The 18,043-nt window shown below is 42.0% G+C and overlaps 1 protein-coding gene across 9 annotated transcripts in view; it reads right to left on the bottom strand.

Annotated features, from left to right (window-relative positions):
• Positions 1–2,303: 2,303 nt before the first annotated feature.
• Positions 2,304–18,043, bottom strand: part of zfhx3b (zinc finger homeobox 3b) — a 331,153-nt gene continuing 315,413 nt past the window's right edge. For 8 of the 9 annotated variants that reach the window (XM_078795720.1, XM_078795721.1, XM_058089529.2 and 5 more), the window contains 5 exons: positions 16,642–16,778; positions 15,991–16,191; positions 14,456–14,573; positions 8,921–14,353; positions 2,304–8,561 (listed from right to left, as the gene is read on the bottom strand). In XM_078795720.1, the coding sequence (XP_078651846.1) occupies positions 6,814–8,561; positions 8,921–14,353; positions 14,456–14,573; positions 15,991–16,191; positions 16,642–16,778 (7,637 nt within the window). In that variant the 3' untranslated portion in view covers positions 2,304–6,813. The remainder of the gene's footprint in view (positions 8,562–8,920; positions 14,354–14,455; positions 14,574–15,990; positions 16,192–16,641; positions 16,779–18,043) is intronic. The other variant, XM_078795719.1, reaches the window with a different exon arrangement.

Raw genomic sequence — 18,043 nt, forward strand, 5'->3', positions numbered from 1 at the left:
TTTAGTCATAGGAATTGTATAACGTCATTAATTTTCACTCTGATTAAGAAAACTGTAATAAAACTTAAAATCAGAGTTGTTACTATAATATGCTGGCTTCACCGAGATGAAGAAATCTAATGTCACAGAAAAATAGTGGCTTATGGTGAATATAAAACCACATTCATTGGCTCTTTCACCTGTTACACATGTATTAAAAAGATATTGCTATGTAGTCAAGCACAGTATAATGTATCTGTAATGCAAAAGTAAATACACATTATTAGCTTTCAACTAGAAAGCTTTAATTTCAGGTGGAAGTTACTTGGTCGGTTCAAGTCCCTTGGTTGTGTGGCAGAGTAAGAAGGGCAAGCAGTAAGTAACAGTTTATGAGTGTCTGAACGGTATTTATTTTGTATAAGTCACGTAGCAAAAGCGCTCGTCTGTGTAGCATGATAGCATAGAGGAAGCGGGGTTGCTAATTGCCTTTTCCCAACACATAAACGGGCTCTACCCGTGTTTTTTTACACACTCGTCGTCCCGCAAAACACGTTACCGATGCTATAGAAAACCTAACGCTAAAATGCTAAAGCTACTTACCATTGAGAGACGTCTTGAAGTAACATCTTTTCTTGAGAAACTTCAGACTGTCCAGCCTCTACTTCTCACGCATATATAGCTGTATGTTAAAAGCGGACATTTTAAAAACATAAATTGATTGGCAGCACAAACGGAAAGTCTTTATATGCACTCAGTAGTGGGTGAAATCGCAGTTTATTATCCACACTTATACCGTTTATCAACTCGCTAACAGTTAGCGGCACAAACCGGAACTCTTTCTATGCACTCGGCAGTGTGACCAACCACAGCAATACATTAAAGGAATTACATTAAGACGGAGCATTTACACAGGAACCAAAATATCCAAAGAAATACAGCTGAATAGGTGCAGATTCTGGAAGAACTAGAATGCTTTCTGTGTTGGTTATTGTGTGTAGCTGCTCTATAGCAGTCCACAACTCAACACAAAGGGCCGAAAAATGAGCATAATAGGTCCCCTTTAAGAGTAAAAAGTTACAGCTGTGCTTGCCATCTTTGCGTCAAAATACATGTGCTAGTTCAGTGAGGGTTATTTTTTTAATATGTCAAAGTTGAGTGTTAAAAAATAGACAGCAGATAGAAGGAAGCTGTCATCCCCATCACTTACTTCAATGACCGACTTAGTGAGATGCATTGAGAATTATAATTAAATAAGGGGGCAAGTATTAGAGAGGTGGGCCATTCTCCTCACATTGCCCAAGGCCTGTGTTTGACCGAGGCGCTAACCCAATTTCACACTATGTGACTTGGTCTGGTGTCATTCAATGCACCATCACAGTGTGGGTGCCATCTGGTGCTGGCCTGTGAAGGAAATGGCCTTGCTTTCACACAGATCAGATTAGGGTGTTTTTAATTCATTCGGGATGTGCCATTGTGTGTTCATTGGCTCAACATGGTCAGTGAATCTCGCCTGTTGCTTAAGACAGGAGGGTCTCTTCTTTAGCGGTTTGACTTAACCCACAACAACTCCTTTTACTTCCTATATAACATGTCTAAATACATGTAGAGACACAAACTCACATCTACGGTGATGCCTCAAATTGAAGGTGGTGTTGATCATTAAAATCAAAACTTTGGTGACCTGCAGTGTCTCGACCCTCCATGGCATGAGTTTGACACCTCTGCCCTCTGGCTTGTGATTGGCTACTGTTTGCTGAACAGTATTTAAACAATGTGTAGTAGTATAAGAGATGTCACAAGATTAGAACATGGTCATAAATTAGCCACACAGCTGTATAAGTCACAGGGTTCAAAGTTTAAGAAAAATGTAGAGGTTCATACACTGGAAATTACAGTATTTATAAAGATGTACGTTAGATAATGATTCATTATAATTTTGAATGCAAAATTATAAAATAAACTGAATTAAATAATAGCTTTAGTGGTGTGTAGAATACTACATATCACTCTTAGCTTCTTTGAATGCCTCATATTTATATTTTCACTCTTTACCTATTTTCATACTTGAAAATGCTTAATGTAGGCAAGAAACAAGCCAAATCGGCTTCTATGTGCATTTTTTTTTACTAATAATAGGTCGCATTTGACCACAAATACAGCATAATTTATCAATTCATATATTTTTTAAAAACCGTGATAAAGTGAAGCTGCAAAATTTGAGCCACAAAGTGACGAGTGACGACTTCATATTGAAAGACACCTAGAAATAGAAAGACAGACAGATGCACAAAGAGCAAAGAAAAACGAGTAAAAACGCACAGGAGTGTATGCTCATACTTATTTTAATGTATCACAATGAGCAAGAAACATACTTGATGAAATATTTCAAAGGAGTATATTCAATTACCATCTACAATCAACTTAACTAGGACAACAAGGTTTTGTGACAAAAAGTTTCTTTAAAAGTCTGAAGTTCCATGTGTGTTGTGTTTGTACTGTATGTTAGTTTCCATGTCATTTGGTACAGTCTGGAAATCTTCATCATATAATTACAGTAACAAAAAAGCTAACAAGACTACAGTATAGAAAAGACATCAAGAACAACATTTTTGGTTTAACTTGCTCTTTTTTGTACATTGCAAGGCTGTTTTTTCTACCCCCAGCTGGGCTGCCTGGAGCCACAGAGCCATGCTTATGAGGCTCGAACGAGGAGTCATTTTAAGGAAACAAAAGAAGTCCAAAAGGTTTTTAAAAACAAACAAAAACATTGTGGCACCAGAAGTCACAAAAGGAACAGATCGCTCCAAGTAACAGTTCATCTTTGAAGTTGGAGCAAATGGTTGTTTGGTTGTTAGTTTGGTTGTTGATTTTGGTTAATACGCTTTTCTTTAAGTGTACAAACTGCCTCTTTTTCTAGGAAAAAATGACAGTTTCGAGAACCCGACCCCATCCTCTGCTCTTCATTTCATAGCAACAGAGAGAAGGGTGAGCTGCCGCGCGACATGAGAGCCTTACTTGTTACCCAAAAGACAAGCGGAGGGGAAAAGGCGACAGGTAGCAACATGAAGGAGGAGAAAGAGGCAAGTGTCTCTGTCCGTCCTGTCCTGAAATTTGGGAAACGTCCTTCAGAGGAGCGGAAGCAGAGGCAGATCGGGGGGAAAAGAAAGGAGGGAAGAGGCAGCTGGAGCCACTCAAGATTCAGTCCTCTCTGTCACTCATGTCCGTTGGTTCCAGAGTCCATTGGGAGTTGTCGCTAATCAAATAAGGAGGTGGTATTTAAAGCTGTTTCAGACCCTGCCCTCGGCTCCCGTGCCCGGTTGTGGTGTACCCACAGCCTTTCGTGTTCTCCTCAGAAAGAGCACCAACGCTCTTTTTTTTTTCTTTTCAGTCCTTCTTCATCTCAGAAATAAAGAAAAAAAAAGTTGATGTCTTGTTTTAAATATATCTTTATCTGTATACAGATACACGCTCCTTTTCACAGTGGGCAAAGATGACCTCTACAGCAAATCCTTGTCACTTTTCAATGTCCATCAAGTATCCCAAAGTAGCAGTGTGGAAATCCACAGCAGTATTTCAATAAAATATACACTTAATGTTGGGGCACATTTTCTTTTCTTTTTTTTAACTGCATAAAGCTTTGGCCACATTCAAAGTAAAAATTGCTCAGTGCTTCGCAATCATGTTCACTTCCAATCGTTTGATTTTGTAATTTACTCAGATTTGTGGTTCAATCAGTTTTGGTGTGTAAGACAAAATAAAAACACACACACAAACACATTCATACAAAGCCAAAATGATTACACTTTGGGAAGAAGACAAATAATTATATCTCTAAAAAAAAAAAAAAAAATCTCCATAAAGTGGCCAGGACATATTTTGTTTCCTTTTCTTAAAATCTTAAAATTAAAGCTAGTGTTAATTTATGATTAAAGTAATATACAGTAAAAGAAAGAAAATCGATAGGAAAATGAAAATACATGTTGATACATCATATGATACTTTAAAATGCATAAATTAAAAAACAAAAAAAAGTACACAGACTTTAAGGGGATTGAACATCAGAGAAGTGGCAAGCTTGCAGGCTCAATGTGATGATTTGAACAGCATGCTATGGTATCAACACCAAAACGCATTAAAGATTATTGGGGGATTATTTGTATATACTATATATAAATTGGCTATACAATATTGGTCAAAAAAGGATTTTTTTTTTCACAAATTTAAATAAGTCTTGGTTTTGGTTGAAAAAATATACATTTTGTCATCAGTGAGAGGGTGGGGGTACTGTACCGATGCACATCCATTTCCATTGCAATAAGATGAAGTGGGTGACTTCTTTGGGACATGAAAGCCTCCTAACCATTTGAACATTGAAGGACATCTCCAAAAACACCTCCAACCGACCAGAAATAATGCTTTGGAATGAAGATGCCCTTCCAGACCTGTAATCTATGCGTAAGTGTGGCACCCTGCTTACACCTGGAACAAGTCGTTGCTGGGGGCAACCGCACCGCAGTTAAAAAGCTATCATTCTCCTCTGAAAGTAGCTGTATGTTGACTGGCAAACATATGACTAAAAGCGAGGAGACACATCAGTACCAGATGTATTATATACACTTTTTTGGTAACTACCATGACTTGCTTAACAAGTGAGCAACAACCTCAAATGGATGGAGTGTTCCATGCTTGCACAAATGGACCTTTGGAGATCACTCTGTTCAGTAAAAATGTACACAAACAGTTGACAGCCGCATGAAAAATGGAGTGAAAATCGATTTTGACAGTTTAAGGAATTCAAATGACAAAAAGATCAGTCTTTGCTCGTGAAGAAAGAAAACTCCACTGTGGTATTAGGAATGCACTGTTCTTTACAAACGTCATAGATCATTGGCTTGGAAACATTGGTCTGTTCAAAAAGAAAATCAGCAAAATGTCCTTTGGAACATACATATTCACAGTCTTCAAAGTTCCGTTTTTGCAACAAGAAACAAAAAAAAAGGTGTTGCAGAGGCAAGAAATTGGTTTATTGTTTGTTTTTCATTAAAGCTTAGCCAAAAGCAAAATAAGCATGCATCTAGGTACGTTTTTTTTTTTTTTGTCTTCTTTCAAAAGTCTACATTAGCAGCAAAACGTATGTCCTTGACAAGACCTCAAACATGATCTTCAAAAAATGGACAATTGAATGTGACAAACGTCAAAGAAAGATGCATAACTGTATCTTACAAACTGCAATGGCTCTGTAACGGTGCTACTCCACAATGCAAGGACAGGGGGCCCTTTTTGGTTTTTGGTATTTACGTAAAAAAGCCACCCGTTTGCTCGCAAGGAAGCAAAAACGGCAACTTTGATACGTACTCCTTTATCTTTTAAAACTTTGTTTTCTTTCCTTTAAAAACAGCAACAAATTATCAAGTATAAAGAAGCCTCTTTACTCATCTTTATGCACCAATGGTGAAAGTGTTCAGTCTTTGGATTTTCTTTTTGTCTTAAAGCGTGAGAATTATTATTAGTATTCTTTTTTCATTTTTATGTATGACAACAAATAGGAAGAAAATAAAAACTGTAGACCTGCATTATCGTGTACATATCTACAAAGGACAGGGCAGCTGACGAAAATAAGTGCGAAGAGAAGAACAAGTAGAGTGGGAAATAGGAGTCAGACAGTAATAAGTGCACAAAGGTAACATGAACTTAAATAAAATAACATTTTCAACATTTCACCTATAGCATTTTCTTTTCTTTCAGCTGATGCAGTACCAACTGACCCATACATTTTAAATAACCCATTAAGAGGTTCCTGCTTTATCGGGAAGGGAATTCGGTTGAATGTATCCCGACAAGCTTGAGAATAAGACAGCGTTGATCAATGATCTGCCAATCATCATCTAATCTATCGGAATGACCAAGACGACATCAAATGAAGTGTCTTTAAGTTGGACAATACAAAAGCTAAATGTACACAAACCTACCATACTTCTTGAATTCATTTCCAATGCAACAATTTAAGTAACACCAAAAATATTCTGAACTATCATAAATACACAGGGTGCTGGGTTCTTTTTCTTCTTATTCATCAAAACTCATTTTGGCCCATTCGTATGTCTGCAATGTTCTCTTTGTCTTGGTATGAATGGACAACAATTCTCCTCCATTTAATCTTTTTGCAAGAGTTCGACTCAGCCAATTAACTGCCGATTTAATGCCCAGAAGAACGCCAAATCAATTTTCACTCTAATTAAAATAAGTAAATGAAGATATGAAGAAACAAAAAAAAGTGTAAAACATGGATTTGTGTAACAGAAGAAAACATTTGTGATCTCTTGACCTGAGAATAAAATAGACAATACATTATTATTTTACTTTTGCAAGCCATTGGTATCTGAATGCTTAAATAGCAAGAACGTGGACCAGACTATTCTCCCATACAGCACATACTGGCTTTTTGTGAGTGCGCTAGTCAATATAAATTATTATGAAACAAAAGGACATTTTCTTCACTCTGACTTTCTTTTCTTTCTTTCTTTCTCGGGCCATTTGTCAGCATTCCTCTGCAGCGATCTTTTCTCCTCTCGTATATCAATATGTATGTGTTTCAGTTGAGCAAAGGGAAACAAAATGAAAACCAGCATGTTGATATGGGAAAACAATCCACTAACATTAAAATTTTTGGTTACAAGCTTTGGAATTGCAGTAAGTCTTTACATCTTTTTCTGAAATTGGTTTGTATACCTTTAACGTATTTAACATTGCTGTTTTTTATGTTTTTTTTCCCATTTGTGTGTTTTTTTTTCCTTTTTGTGTTTTTTTAAACATTGTCCATCACCGAAAGATCTTTTACAATCTGATGGAGTCTGTTCCTACGCTAGTAAGATTACTACTACAAGAACTACTGTCTTTGACAAAGCCAGGTTGTTGCGGCTTGTCCGCCGTCCTGCCCAGCCTGTCTGCTGACTTCTGACTGCTGTCAGAGTCAGACTCGTCAGTAAAGACGTCTGTTGGTATCGAGGTCTGAACTCCTGAGGTGCTCAATGAACTTGAGGTAACCGTTGAGGGTGAGGACACTGGAAACAAGGAGGAAGCAGAGGAGGGACTGGCATTGGGCTTCCCGACTAAAGCTCTGGAGAAAGGGGCCTGGGGCCAGGGTTTGCCGGAAGCCGTGGCGTTGAGCTGGGTGCTGGAGGAAGAGGTGGAGGAGGACGAGCAAAGGGTGGCGGACACGGCAGAGGATGGCATGGTGGCTGATGTTGTTGGCGGCGGAGTGGGGCTGCTGATGGGATGAGTGGCAGACTGCGAGGTAGATGTGGTGTTAGGATTGGGGAAGCAGGCTGAAGAGTGAGGTAATAAACTAGTAGCGAGCTCTTTGGCATTTCTGGCTGATCGCTTGATTGTTCTGTGTTTGTGCAAAGCTGATTCCAGGTGTTGACTGAGTGCTTTTTCCCCATCCAACGTAGTGTCACAAGCCAGGCAGTCGTAGAGACTTCCAGCCCCTGCACCTACGCCGCTGGGTACACGCAGCAACATCTCTTGCAGGTTTGCCACAGACTGACCAAAAAAACAGTTAGACTTAAGGTGGGTAATAGCCGCTTCTTCCTTGGTGAAAACTGCTTGACACTTCCGGCATGCCAGTTTATACTGCACCTTGGGGACGATGAATTGGTCCAGATGGGGGTCCACAGCTTTGCCGTCCAGGTCATTCTGCGCAGTGTGTACTTTACTCGACGGGGAGGATGTGGAAGGGGTAGTTGGGGATGCAGTATGAGGGTTGCCCTTTTGCTCCTCTGTTTTCGCTGGATCTTTGGCAGATTCTTTCCGATCCCCCAAGGATTTAGAGGGGGCTTGATTTTGGCTTGCCTTGGGTTGCTGGATCTGCTGAAGCTGCCGCTGCTGCTGCTGTAGTGCTTCTTGCAAGCTCTGCTGATATTGCTGGTAATGCTGCAGCAGAGAGCCTGGAGAAAGGCCCATCAGTGCTTGTGACAAGGCAGGGTTGTAGGGAAAAAGACTCTCCATACCATACATCGGTTGCAGGTAACCCCCTTGGAGAGCACCTGGGATCTGAGGGGTGTAGTACGGGGAAAAGCCAGGCATGAAATAGGGCAAGAACTGGTTGGTGAGAAGAGCAGTAGGGTCCGAAGCCAATGCAGCCTGCAGGGCCTGAAGCTGGGCAGGGTCTACCACATACTCCATACCAGGAGTTGGCATAGAGGTGGCCGGAACAGCAGGATCTGTTTTTTCTTTCTTGGCGCTGGCAGCAGAAGTAGAAGGGGCAGGGGTGCCTCCAGTTGATGATGGAGTTGAGGGCTTCTCTGCCTTATCCTTGGGCTTGTCTTTGTCTCTTAACCTCTCACCTTCATGCTCTTTGGGGTGTTCGGGACGGGAGATGGACTGGCTGGTTGAAGAAGCGGAGTTGGATGTGGAGGTGGGGTTTGAGGTGGAAACAGAAGTGTTGGTCTGTGCTGGGCTCGATGTGGACAGGGATGATGATGAGGGCGGCTTGTTGGGCAATCCGGATGTGGGGAGGCTTGGCGATGGAACACCGGCACCAGGCATGTTTAGCAGGTTTGAAGGTTTTGGAGGAGTTAAAGCTGAAATTGTGTAAAGTAGAAAAAGCACAATAGTTAGGGAGATAGTTATGACATGTTGTAGCAATAGCCTGCAAATTTACTAAATCATTCTTATTTATACACTGAGCTGTAGTATACATTGCCCACCCAAGTGTGTGTCAAGTCAAAGGCGCTTCCTGTTCAAAAAGTGTTGTGCATAGAGAATTTGGTCAGGAAGTAGGGGGCGCATGAGTGTTATTTATGCATGCATGTATGAAACATGTCCAAGGATGACAGCCATGTAAAGTGTAAAGTGTAAGTGAAATAATAATTAATATGCTTGTATGTTTACTGATATAAAATAGTCGTTCCTATGTATCAAGGCAATAATGACAACATACCTGAATTAGAGGAGTTAAAGCTGGAAAGAGAGGGGCTTCCAACCCCGGGCAAGAGGACTGGTGGAATGCCTTGCAGATTGGAATAGGCTGACTGGAGATTCAGCGCCTGCATTGCTGGGTTATCAAACATCCCCTGCTGCTGCATGGCCTGCTGCTGCGCCAATCCTAAAACCTCATTGGCCTTCTTAATTCGGTCCATTTCTTGCTGAGCCATAAGTTGACGGACAGTAGCTGGGTCAAAGTATTCTTTTTCCTTATCGATCTGGCTGCCAATGGTATCCTTTACCTTGGAGATGTGCTGCTGGGAGAATATGTGATCTCGGACAGAGAGGCGGGCACTGTACTTGACACCACACAAAGTGCATTCAGTCTTTGGCCCCTCATAGGATGTTTGGTTGATTCCAAAGTGCTTGGCCATGTTAAGTTTCGCCTTTTTCTCCTTGGCACGGGCATTTTGAAACCACACCTGAACCACTCTCTTTGGAAGTCCAATATCATTGCCAAGTACCTCACATTCCAGCATGGTGGGGGTCCTGTAGTCATTAAAACAGGACTTCAATACTTTAAGCTGGAGGTTGGTCATCTGGGTTCGGAAGCGCTTTTGGCCAGGACGATCTCCACTGTCAATGCTCCTGGTACCTGAGGCTCCAGGACTTGGCGAGCAAGGATCAGCCAGACTGGATGTCTCGCTGTGGTCAATAATATGTTCATTTTCATAGTCCTTAGCATAATAGCTTGTTGCAGGGCTGACGAGCCCGGAGGACATCTGGTCATCATTTTCAAGGATGGGGGCAGTGCACCCCTGCTTTGACAGGTAATCACTGCTACTTTGGCTGTGTTTTGCATCAGCACTGTCATTATCAGCGTTAGCCTCATCACCTGTTGTTGTATCTGTGATGGCTGTATTCACAGAGGAACAGTCGTCATTATCCAGCTTGTTTTGATCAAAGCTGAGATTCACAGAAGACATGGCTGCATTCTCAAATTCCTCCATTCCCTCAACTTTAATGGATGAAGGACTCAGTAGAGCCCTGGGAGACAAATCCATTCCTCTGTTGACAGGAGACATCGAAGAGCTTTGTCCATCCATATTTGATGAAGCCATTTGGGAATAGCTTGATTCCAAGGCATCCAACTTTATTTGCATGCCCTCCTGATCAGGTAGCATACCAGTCAGGGCCAAATTATAGCCAGCCCGTTTGGCCTCGTGCCAGTGGCGAGAGCGAATGTGTGCCTCAAGAGCCGTTTTTGCTTTAAAAAGAGCTCTGCAAAAAGGGCATCTTCGATGAGCTTGAGCTGGACCCACTGCTCTAAACTGGCCTTTTCTCTCTCTGGCTCTGGTATTTTGAAACCAGACTTGCACTACTCTTTTCTTCAACCCCACCTCATGGGCAATGTGGTCAAGCATCTTGCGTGTAGGGTTAGAATCCAATAGATACTTCTGATAGAGAATCTCGAGCTGTTCAGGTGTGATGGTGGTTCTAAGCCGTTTGTCTCTCTGTGGCTCTTCACTGTTTGTGCTGTCATTCTCTCCTGGACTTGTGCCAGCTTTTTCCTCGAGCTTCCTCTTGAGGGAGTTCATGGTGGAGGTGGGCGTGGAAGGAGAGGTGGCAGAACTGCTGGGGATCTGGGGCATTGCCCCAGAGAGTAACTGACTTGCCAGGAGAGGATTGCTTGGGTCAAATAGCATGAAAGGCATGTCCATTGGCCGGTCAAGAAATTGTGGGTGGATAAACTGATTCTGCACGGAAAGGAAGTGTAATTGCTGGTGGTCCTGCCAGTGCTCAAAAGAAGGGAAGCCAATCTTGCACTGATCACACTGGTACGGGATCATCTGCTGGGCCATTTGATTTGTAGCAGAGCTCAGATGTGGATTGTGGCTTATGTGGGAGCTTTGAGGGGGAGCCTGGCTTGTCTGTGAGGCTGATGGTCCACTTTGTTGTTGTGTGAAGGAAGGAGATGAATGTTTGTTCGGCTTTGAAAGAGACTGCATCTTCTCTTCTCTCGGATTTCTCTGCTGTTGTGATTCAGAATGGGTTTGGAGAACATTTTCCTGCTTGATAGATGTTTTGTTTTCTTGGGGATCAGCAGAAATGTCTGTTAACTCCTTTGACTTTTCCTCATGAAGGTTTGAGGTGGTTGCTGGTGAAGCCTCATCCTTATCAGCTGAAGAGAGGTGCATGAATGCTGAGGTGGAGGGTGGCAGTGGGCAGAGGCTTGAAGAGGAGGGCATTGGGGTGTGGCAGGAAGAACCAGAGGGAGTATAACTTTCATTAGACAGATCCATGGAATCCTCATTGTGGCTGTCATATTGCCCATCTTCATCCTCATCTTTGTAGCACAGCTTCTTCTGGTGTTTTATGAGATCAAATATTCTTTGGAATACCAAGCTGCATTTTTTGCACTGGTAGTTCAGATTTGAGGTGCGAATATATCGGTCGTTTGACAGTTCTCGTCTCTCGCCATCTTTCCCGCCGTCACTCTGGTTTTCATAATTTTTCCTCGCCTTCTGGCGAGCATTTTGGAACCAAACGACAATGACACGAGTAGGAAGGCTCAGAAGATTGGAAAGCTGTTCAAACTCATCATCTTTAGGATATGCATTGGCATCAAAGAAATCTTGCAAGATTCTCAGCTGGTAGTCAGTAAACCTAGTTCTAGAAGACCGTTTACTTCCATAAAAATCGTGCTTTTGCGGTTCAGGAGAAGGAGGTTTAGAGTCAATTTTAGTCTCTTCAAGTGTGGTGGTTGGTGGATTATTGAAGTTGTATGGCGAGTCTTTGTTGCGCTGTCTCTCTTTGAAAAGGGTGTTTCTGAACCAGTGCTTGATGACTTTTTGTTGCAGTCCTGATTTATCTGCCATCTCTTTAATCTGTTCTTCATTAGGTGAATTATTAATATCAAAGTACTGTCGCAGAACCCGAAGTTGGTCGTCTGTGATACGTGTCCGTGGCCTCTTGTTCTGTTGCTGCTGTAGCATGGCTGGAGTGAGCTGTTGTTGGTATAGCTGGGCCAAGTCGGAGGCCAGAGAAGGTTCAACAGATGGTAGCTGAGGGGGCATCTGGGTGGGCAAGGACTGGAGAGACATGGGCTGCATCATTAGTGGTGAGAAGATCGGCAAATCCATTGGCATGGGAATTTGAGGCATTGGAACTGGAGGCTGTGGAGTAGGTACAGTCGGAGGTGTGAGTGAGGCCGCAGAGACGGGAATATTTGGTGTGGGAGCTCGTTGGGGTGGAGGAGGAGGGGGAGGAGGTGGAGGAGCTGGAGCAGCCTCTGGTGTGGAGGGTCTCAGTGGATATAGTTTATCATAATTCTCTCTGTATTCCTTGGCGAATCGCTCAAGGGATCGGAATGGAAAGAAAGCCTGGTGGATATGCTCCTGGTGGCTCTTTAGAATCAGTATATTGGAAAAAAGCTTGCCACAGGCTTCACATTCCAGTTTCTCTAATCCCTCGACGGGATCCACCACTCTTGTGATTCCACCTGGTCCACTTGATCCTGTAGGCCCAGTTCCCCTTTTCTGAGCTTTTTGTTTATTTTCATTATACTGAATCACTAACTCAAACCCAAAATTTTCTAGCAGGGCTTTGGTTGCATTTCCACGGGCATCTGATGCAATCCTTGGTGGAAGTAAGCCGGAGTCATGGTTTATATTGGTAGAAATATGTTGAAGTTCCTTCTTTTCTTTTAATTTGTCCATTGAATCTTTGTTGCCGTCCTCGTTTTTTTCAGTCATGTCCTTTTCTCTTTGAGTATCTTTGTCTTTGTCAGTTTGAGAGGTCGGCTTCTGCTTTTTTTCAAGTTGCTGGTGGAGAGAAGCACTCTGCTGCAGCAATGCCATCTGACCTTGAACCTGTGAGTGAGGCTGCTGCTGCTGAAGATGGTGATGCATCAGTTGCTGCTGTAAGCAGCTCTGCTGGGCTGAGTTTTTGAGATCTTCTAGCAGCGAGGTGGTTGATCCTGTTAGTCCAAGTGCTGAATTACTGATGTTGATCTCCGGGTTTAGCTGAAATTCTGCTCCAGGGATATAGAAAGGAAACAGCAACTGCTGCTGTTGCAAGGGGAGAAGTGCATCAGTTGTCATGGGGAAGTGCTGCAGAAGTGCTGGGTTAAAGAGCTGGGATTGCAGAAGAGCAGCCTGCTGCTGGAGCTCTTGTTGAAGTTGGGCTTGGGCTTGGGCTTGAGCTTGAGCTAAATGCTGTTGTTGCTGAAGCTGTTGTTGTCCCCTTGCAGACAGCATGTCTGCATATTTAGCCTTTTTTGCATCACTGTTCTCCGATGGCGAGGAACGGCTGCTGACGGAGCTGCTAGTCTCATTGCTATGACTCTGGGATGTGTGGTTTCCTCCAAGAAGACTCTGAGCTGTTTGAGACCCAGAAGAATTGTGGTTGGTTGAGTTTGCTGTTGAATTGCTTGCTGGGCTTGGACTTGTTGAAGTGCTAATGGTAGTGTTTCCACCGCTCGCACCAGTAGCACTTGCAGAGCTTGGTATCCCTCCTGCAGCTTCTAGTTTGGCTGCCCTTGCTTTTGTTTGGTGCAGCACGGAGCGCATGTGGATTTCCAAAGTAGAACTCTGGCTATATGCCACATTACAAGTGTTACACTTAAATGGCTTGCTGTCAGGGCTGCTTGTAGGCTCTGGTTGACCAGTAGTAGATTCCTGAAGCGCTCTCTTCACCTTGTGCAGGTGGGAGACAGAGTTGTAGTGAACCAGAAGAATGTTTTTCTGTGTGAATGACTCTTTGCAGACGGTGCACTTGAAAGGACGAGATGGATCCAAGAACTTCTCCATTGTAAAGTTGGGGCCCTTTCTGAATGGCAAAGCACGCTTTGGTTCAGATCCGGAATCTTCCAGTAGTGAGCCAGAGTCACTGCCTGTTGGGCTTTGCTTTTCCTCTAAGTCACTCTCATCTCCGTCTTTGTCATCTTCTCCCAGACCTCCATGCTCATCAGCAAGGGCTACGTCACTCATGACCATAATGTCTCCATTCATCAATAAGCCACCATACAGCTGCTGGATATCAGCTTCACTCAGCTCCAGGTGGCTGGTTTCTAAATGTTTCTTCAGTGCTTGTAGTGTCCTGAAGCTCCGCTGGCAGAGGCAGCACATGGTGGCTGCTCGAATCACATGGTACTGGGAATGGAGCTGTAGCTTCTCCACCGTCTTGAAGGCCAAGCTGCATTGGTTACAACGATACTTGTAGACATGGCGATCGGAAACAGGCAGCTGGGGCCGTTTGTTGTGAACTTCATTGAAGTGCATCTGGAGAGAGTTGGATGACTTGAACACTTGATTACAGCCTTTCTTCCAGCACAGGAATCCAGTGGAATCATCCTTCTCCGTTTGTTGATCTTCTAGAGGGGACTTGTGAGCTTCAGCTATTTCTGTTGGGAGTGAAACACTCTTCTCAAGATCAGCATCTGGTGAATCTGTGAAGAAACCAAAAGATGATTAAAACTCAATGTAAATGTCTACAGTCTACGTCAACAGGATGACGTATTATTGTTAAGTTACAATAACTAAATACTAACCACCTTGTTTCTTTGTATCTTCAGCGTTAGCAACAGCATGCAAAGGGTTCGGGGTCTCTCTTTCTGGACCAGGCACAGGTATGAACATGCTTGCTGGGAGAACATCAGTTGCAGTCACCTGGAACGAACCAAACACACAGATTTGTTCCACTAATCTTTCTTTTGCATGTTTTACACATGAAGATACGCTCCAACTGTTTTATCCATGCCCTATATGATTACTGACCATCATTTAAAATTACCATAATTGTCCACTCTGTGCTCTCACTCCCGTCTGGCAGAGTGAAGCCACAAACAAAAACAAAGCTGAATGATTCTAGACAACTACTTTATTACCCTATTAAAGGAGAGCGCAAAGTATCCCAAGGTCACTTTTGAATTGGCCCGTCTAATTGGCAAACATAGTTCAAAATGGCTATCATCCAGCCAGACCCAGAATTAATGAAGCAGCCTCATTTTCATTGCCGCCATCTTACACAGACTGAAAATGAATCACGCAGCAAAAGGGGCGGCTGGAGGAGATAAAGAACTGTTTGCAACTTTTGTGCCCTTCAGGAACCAAGCCCAATGTTTCGTTTAATTAGGAAAATTATATTTAAGATTAAGAAAACTACAGTGTAGTAAATAACCAGAGGGCTAATTAAACATTTACACTCATTTTACGATAATGAACTAACATGATAATATGAGGCTTTGATGAAAATCTTGCACTAAAAGAAGAGAAAATACCAATGTGGAGGACCTAAGAGATACTAGAGAGGCTTCGGGTGGAAACAGATGGAGGAATGTGGGCTACAAAGACAATATGATGATGAAACGATGAAAGGTAGGAGTAAGAACATATCATTATGCATGCTTGGCAAGAAATAAAAGTCACCTATCTCAGAATTAATTATGCTCCTCTACTTAGATGAGTGAAAAAATAAAGTACTTTTCCATCAGCATTCATTCATTATAAAAAAGGTGTTGGCTTTAATGTGTCTTCTAATACCGCTATTCTGTCATGCTACTCGGTAGTGGTTCAGTACATTACAACCCCTATAAAAGAAATAAATATTGCCATCTACCATACTAATGTGCTTGCCATTTACTGTCTAGATGGGGTGGGCGAAGCCGACCAGGCGGTAGATAGAGCAATGTTTTACTGTGTGTTTGTCCGGCAAGTGAGTGATAGAACAGAACAAAGATTTTCTCAGTGATTTAAAGAAAACAGGACAAATAAAATTTTATCTCCCCTTGATGATGAACATTATTAGAATCAAGGCCACTACACAGTTGGGAACAATGCAGCAGTACACCGCAGGTGACATAAATCTAACTTCAGGCCTATATATGGATCCAAGTAGTGAAGCATACCTACTAATCAATTAACCGATTTAACTATAAAATAATCATGTACTGGATTGAATGAATCGTATCCAGCGACCTTAGCATTACATTTCCCCAGGCAATGGATGGTGACCATTTAAAATAACCCACATAACTGTAAAATGTTGATTATAGGAGAACACTTCCTGATGATGTCCTGGACTTACCGTAGCAATGAGCTTATCGACACAGTCGGGTGCGACACTGTGCAGGTGCGTGAGGTGGAACTGCAGGTGGACCTTGTTGTTGAGCATGTCCTGACACAGCGGGCAGCGTAACATGGGCTGGACAGAGTGCTGTGTCATCACGTGCATTCTGAGACGATTCAGGTCTGTGTTGGTGAACTTGCAGTAAGGGCACTGGTACATCTGAGGGAAAATAGATAGAGGGGTGGGGGGGGGGGGGCATATTCACAGGGTTAATAGGGTGAAATGTCTTTTGTGAGAGAAGAGAAACTGTAGATCAGGAGGCGAGAGAACAAGGCCAGCCTTCCCTCAAGCAGACAGATTCCTCTGATCACGGACAAGTGTGTTATAGTGAGAAGCACTCACTCTTGGCACCCACTTCAAAGTGCTCTCATCTGTCAAATACCATATTGATTTTCCACCTTATACACAATTAGCAATGTGACTGCAGCAGAGGCTAAAATAATTTGGAGGAGAGTTGAAAAGAAAGTCCTGGACTTGGTGAGATGCTGTAAATACAGTACATCATTTATACAAAGTTCTTCTCATTGTAGTTAAAGTTTTAAGGTGATAAAATAAAACATTCATGAAGTCACAACATGGCTGGCAGTTCTATTTTTTTGGAGCGCTCACCTGCTCTGCAGCTTGCTTTTCAGCAGTCCGGGGACGCTTTGAGGAGAGTGGGGTCTCAGAGGTCTCCGACCGTGACGAGGGCCTTTTGCTTGGAATCGGGGAATCTGACTGACGTTGTTCCGCGTGGATGGACACTGCTGAAGAAACACATGCATACAGGGATAAAGAGAGGGGATGTCAGGATGAGTTGAAAGCTTGGCAGCCTGGGAACAGTTCAATCAATATAAGTGAGGGTAAAGAGCGAAAGGGCTGTCTTTCTTAAACGTGCCATTACTACATGTAATGGGAATTGGGCAGTGGATTATACAACTCAGAAGATATATCACACACATTTACATCTACTTTCATGCTGCTTTCAAAGCTGGAGTTGTAGATAGCGTCATATACAAATGTTAGTTTGCCACAGGGTGCAGCTTTAAGTTTCACACCACCTCAGACGTTCGGTCCACATGAGTCTTTAACTGTGAGACAAAGTACACAGACATCATTTAGAAGAGGTTCACATGAGTGTACAGTGTATGTTCGTCCTGAAATGTGCTGTACATGTTTTCTGGTTAAATAAACAGTATGTAGTAAGATTAAGTTAGAATAACATCTTAAATATCATTATATGGTATACTTATAATAAGACTTAGAGTAATATGATTGCTTAAAAGAAGAAATAATCATATTACATATTATTACATATTATTAAGGCCGTGAATCAATTAATGTATTTGATCATGGTTAATCACATCTTTGTCCATAGTTAACTCAGAATTAATCACATTTAATCACAGCTAGAAATTAGTAATAAAAATGAAAAAAAGCCTATTTAACAACATTCAGAAAATATTTGCCTAAATGCATCTTTCCTTCATGAAATGTACAAATGAAAATACCTAAAACATAGGGCAATAGTCATAAAACATTTAATAAAAATTGCAAACTCAATGTTGTTTCATTTCTCTTTTAAAACACATTAAAATACATATGAATTTATAATTATTAAACTATTAATAACTAACTAACTAAATTACTAAACTATTGTTTTATTACAATACTGTAATTATTAATTAGAAATCCAATTAATTAGAAATGTTTAATGGAAGCTGCGATTTGGACTACTTTTTTGACGGTCATTGAATGCACCATCTACCGTTCTCCGATGCAAAGAATGATGTATTTGGATGTATTTTCCCCCTTTTTCCTTCACCTCATATTTGCTCCCAAATGATGATTCTATGTGGGAAAACATAAATGTAAGATTTGATGACTGAGTACTAATATGCATAATTGTGGTACACAACCTCTCTGATAAACAAAGTCCATCAAGCGAGATGGTGGCTCTGTATTCATTTAGTGCTTTTCATTATATTACATTATTACATACATTATAAATAGGATCAATCAAATCGCTATA

This window comes from Doryrhamphus excisus, linkage group LG13 (assembly GCF_037039965.1).
Source record: "Doryrhamphus excisus strain RoL-2023G ecotype Guam linkage group LG13, RoL_Dexc_Guam_v1.1, whole genome shotgun sequence".
Classification (NCBI taxonomy): Eukaryota; Metazoa; Chordata; class Actinopteri; order Syngnathiformes; family Syngnathidae; genus Doryrhamphus; species Doryrhamphus excisus.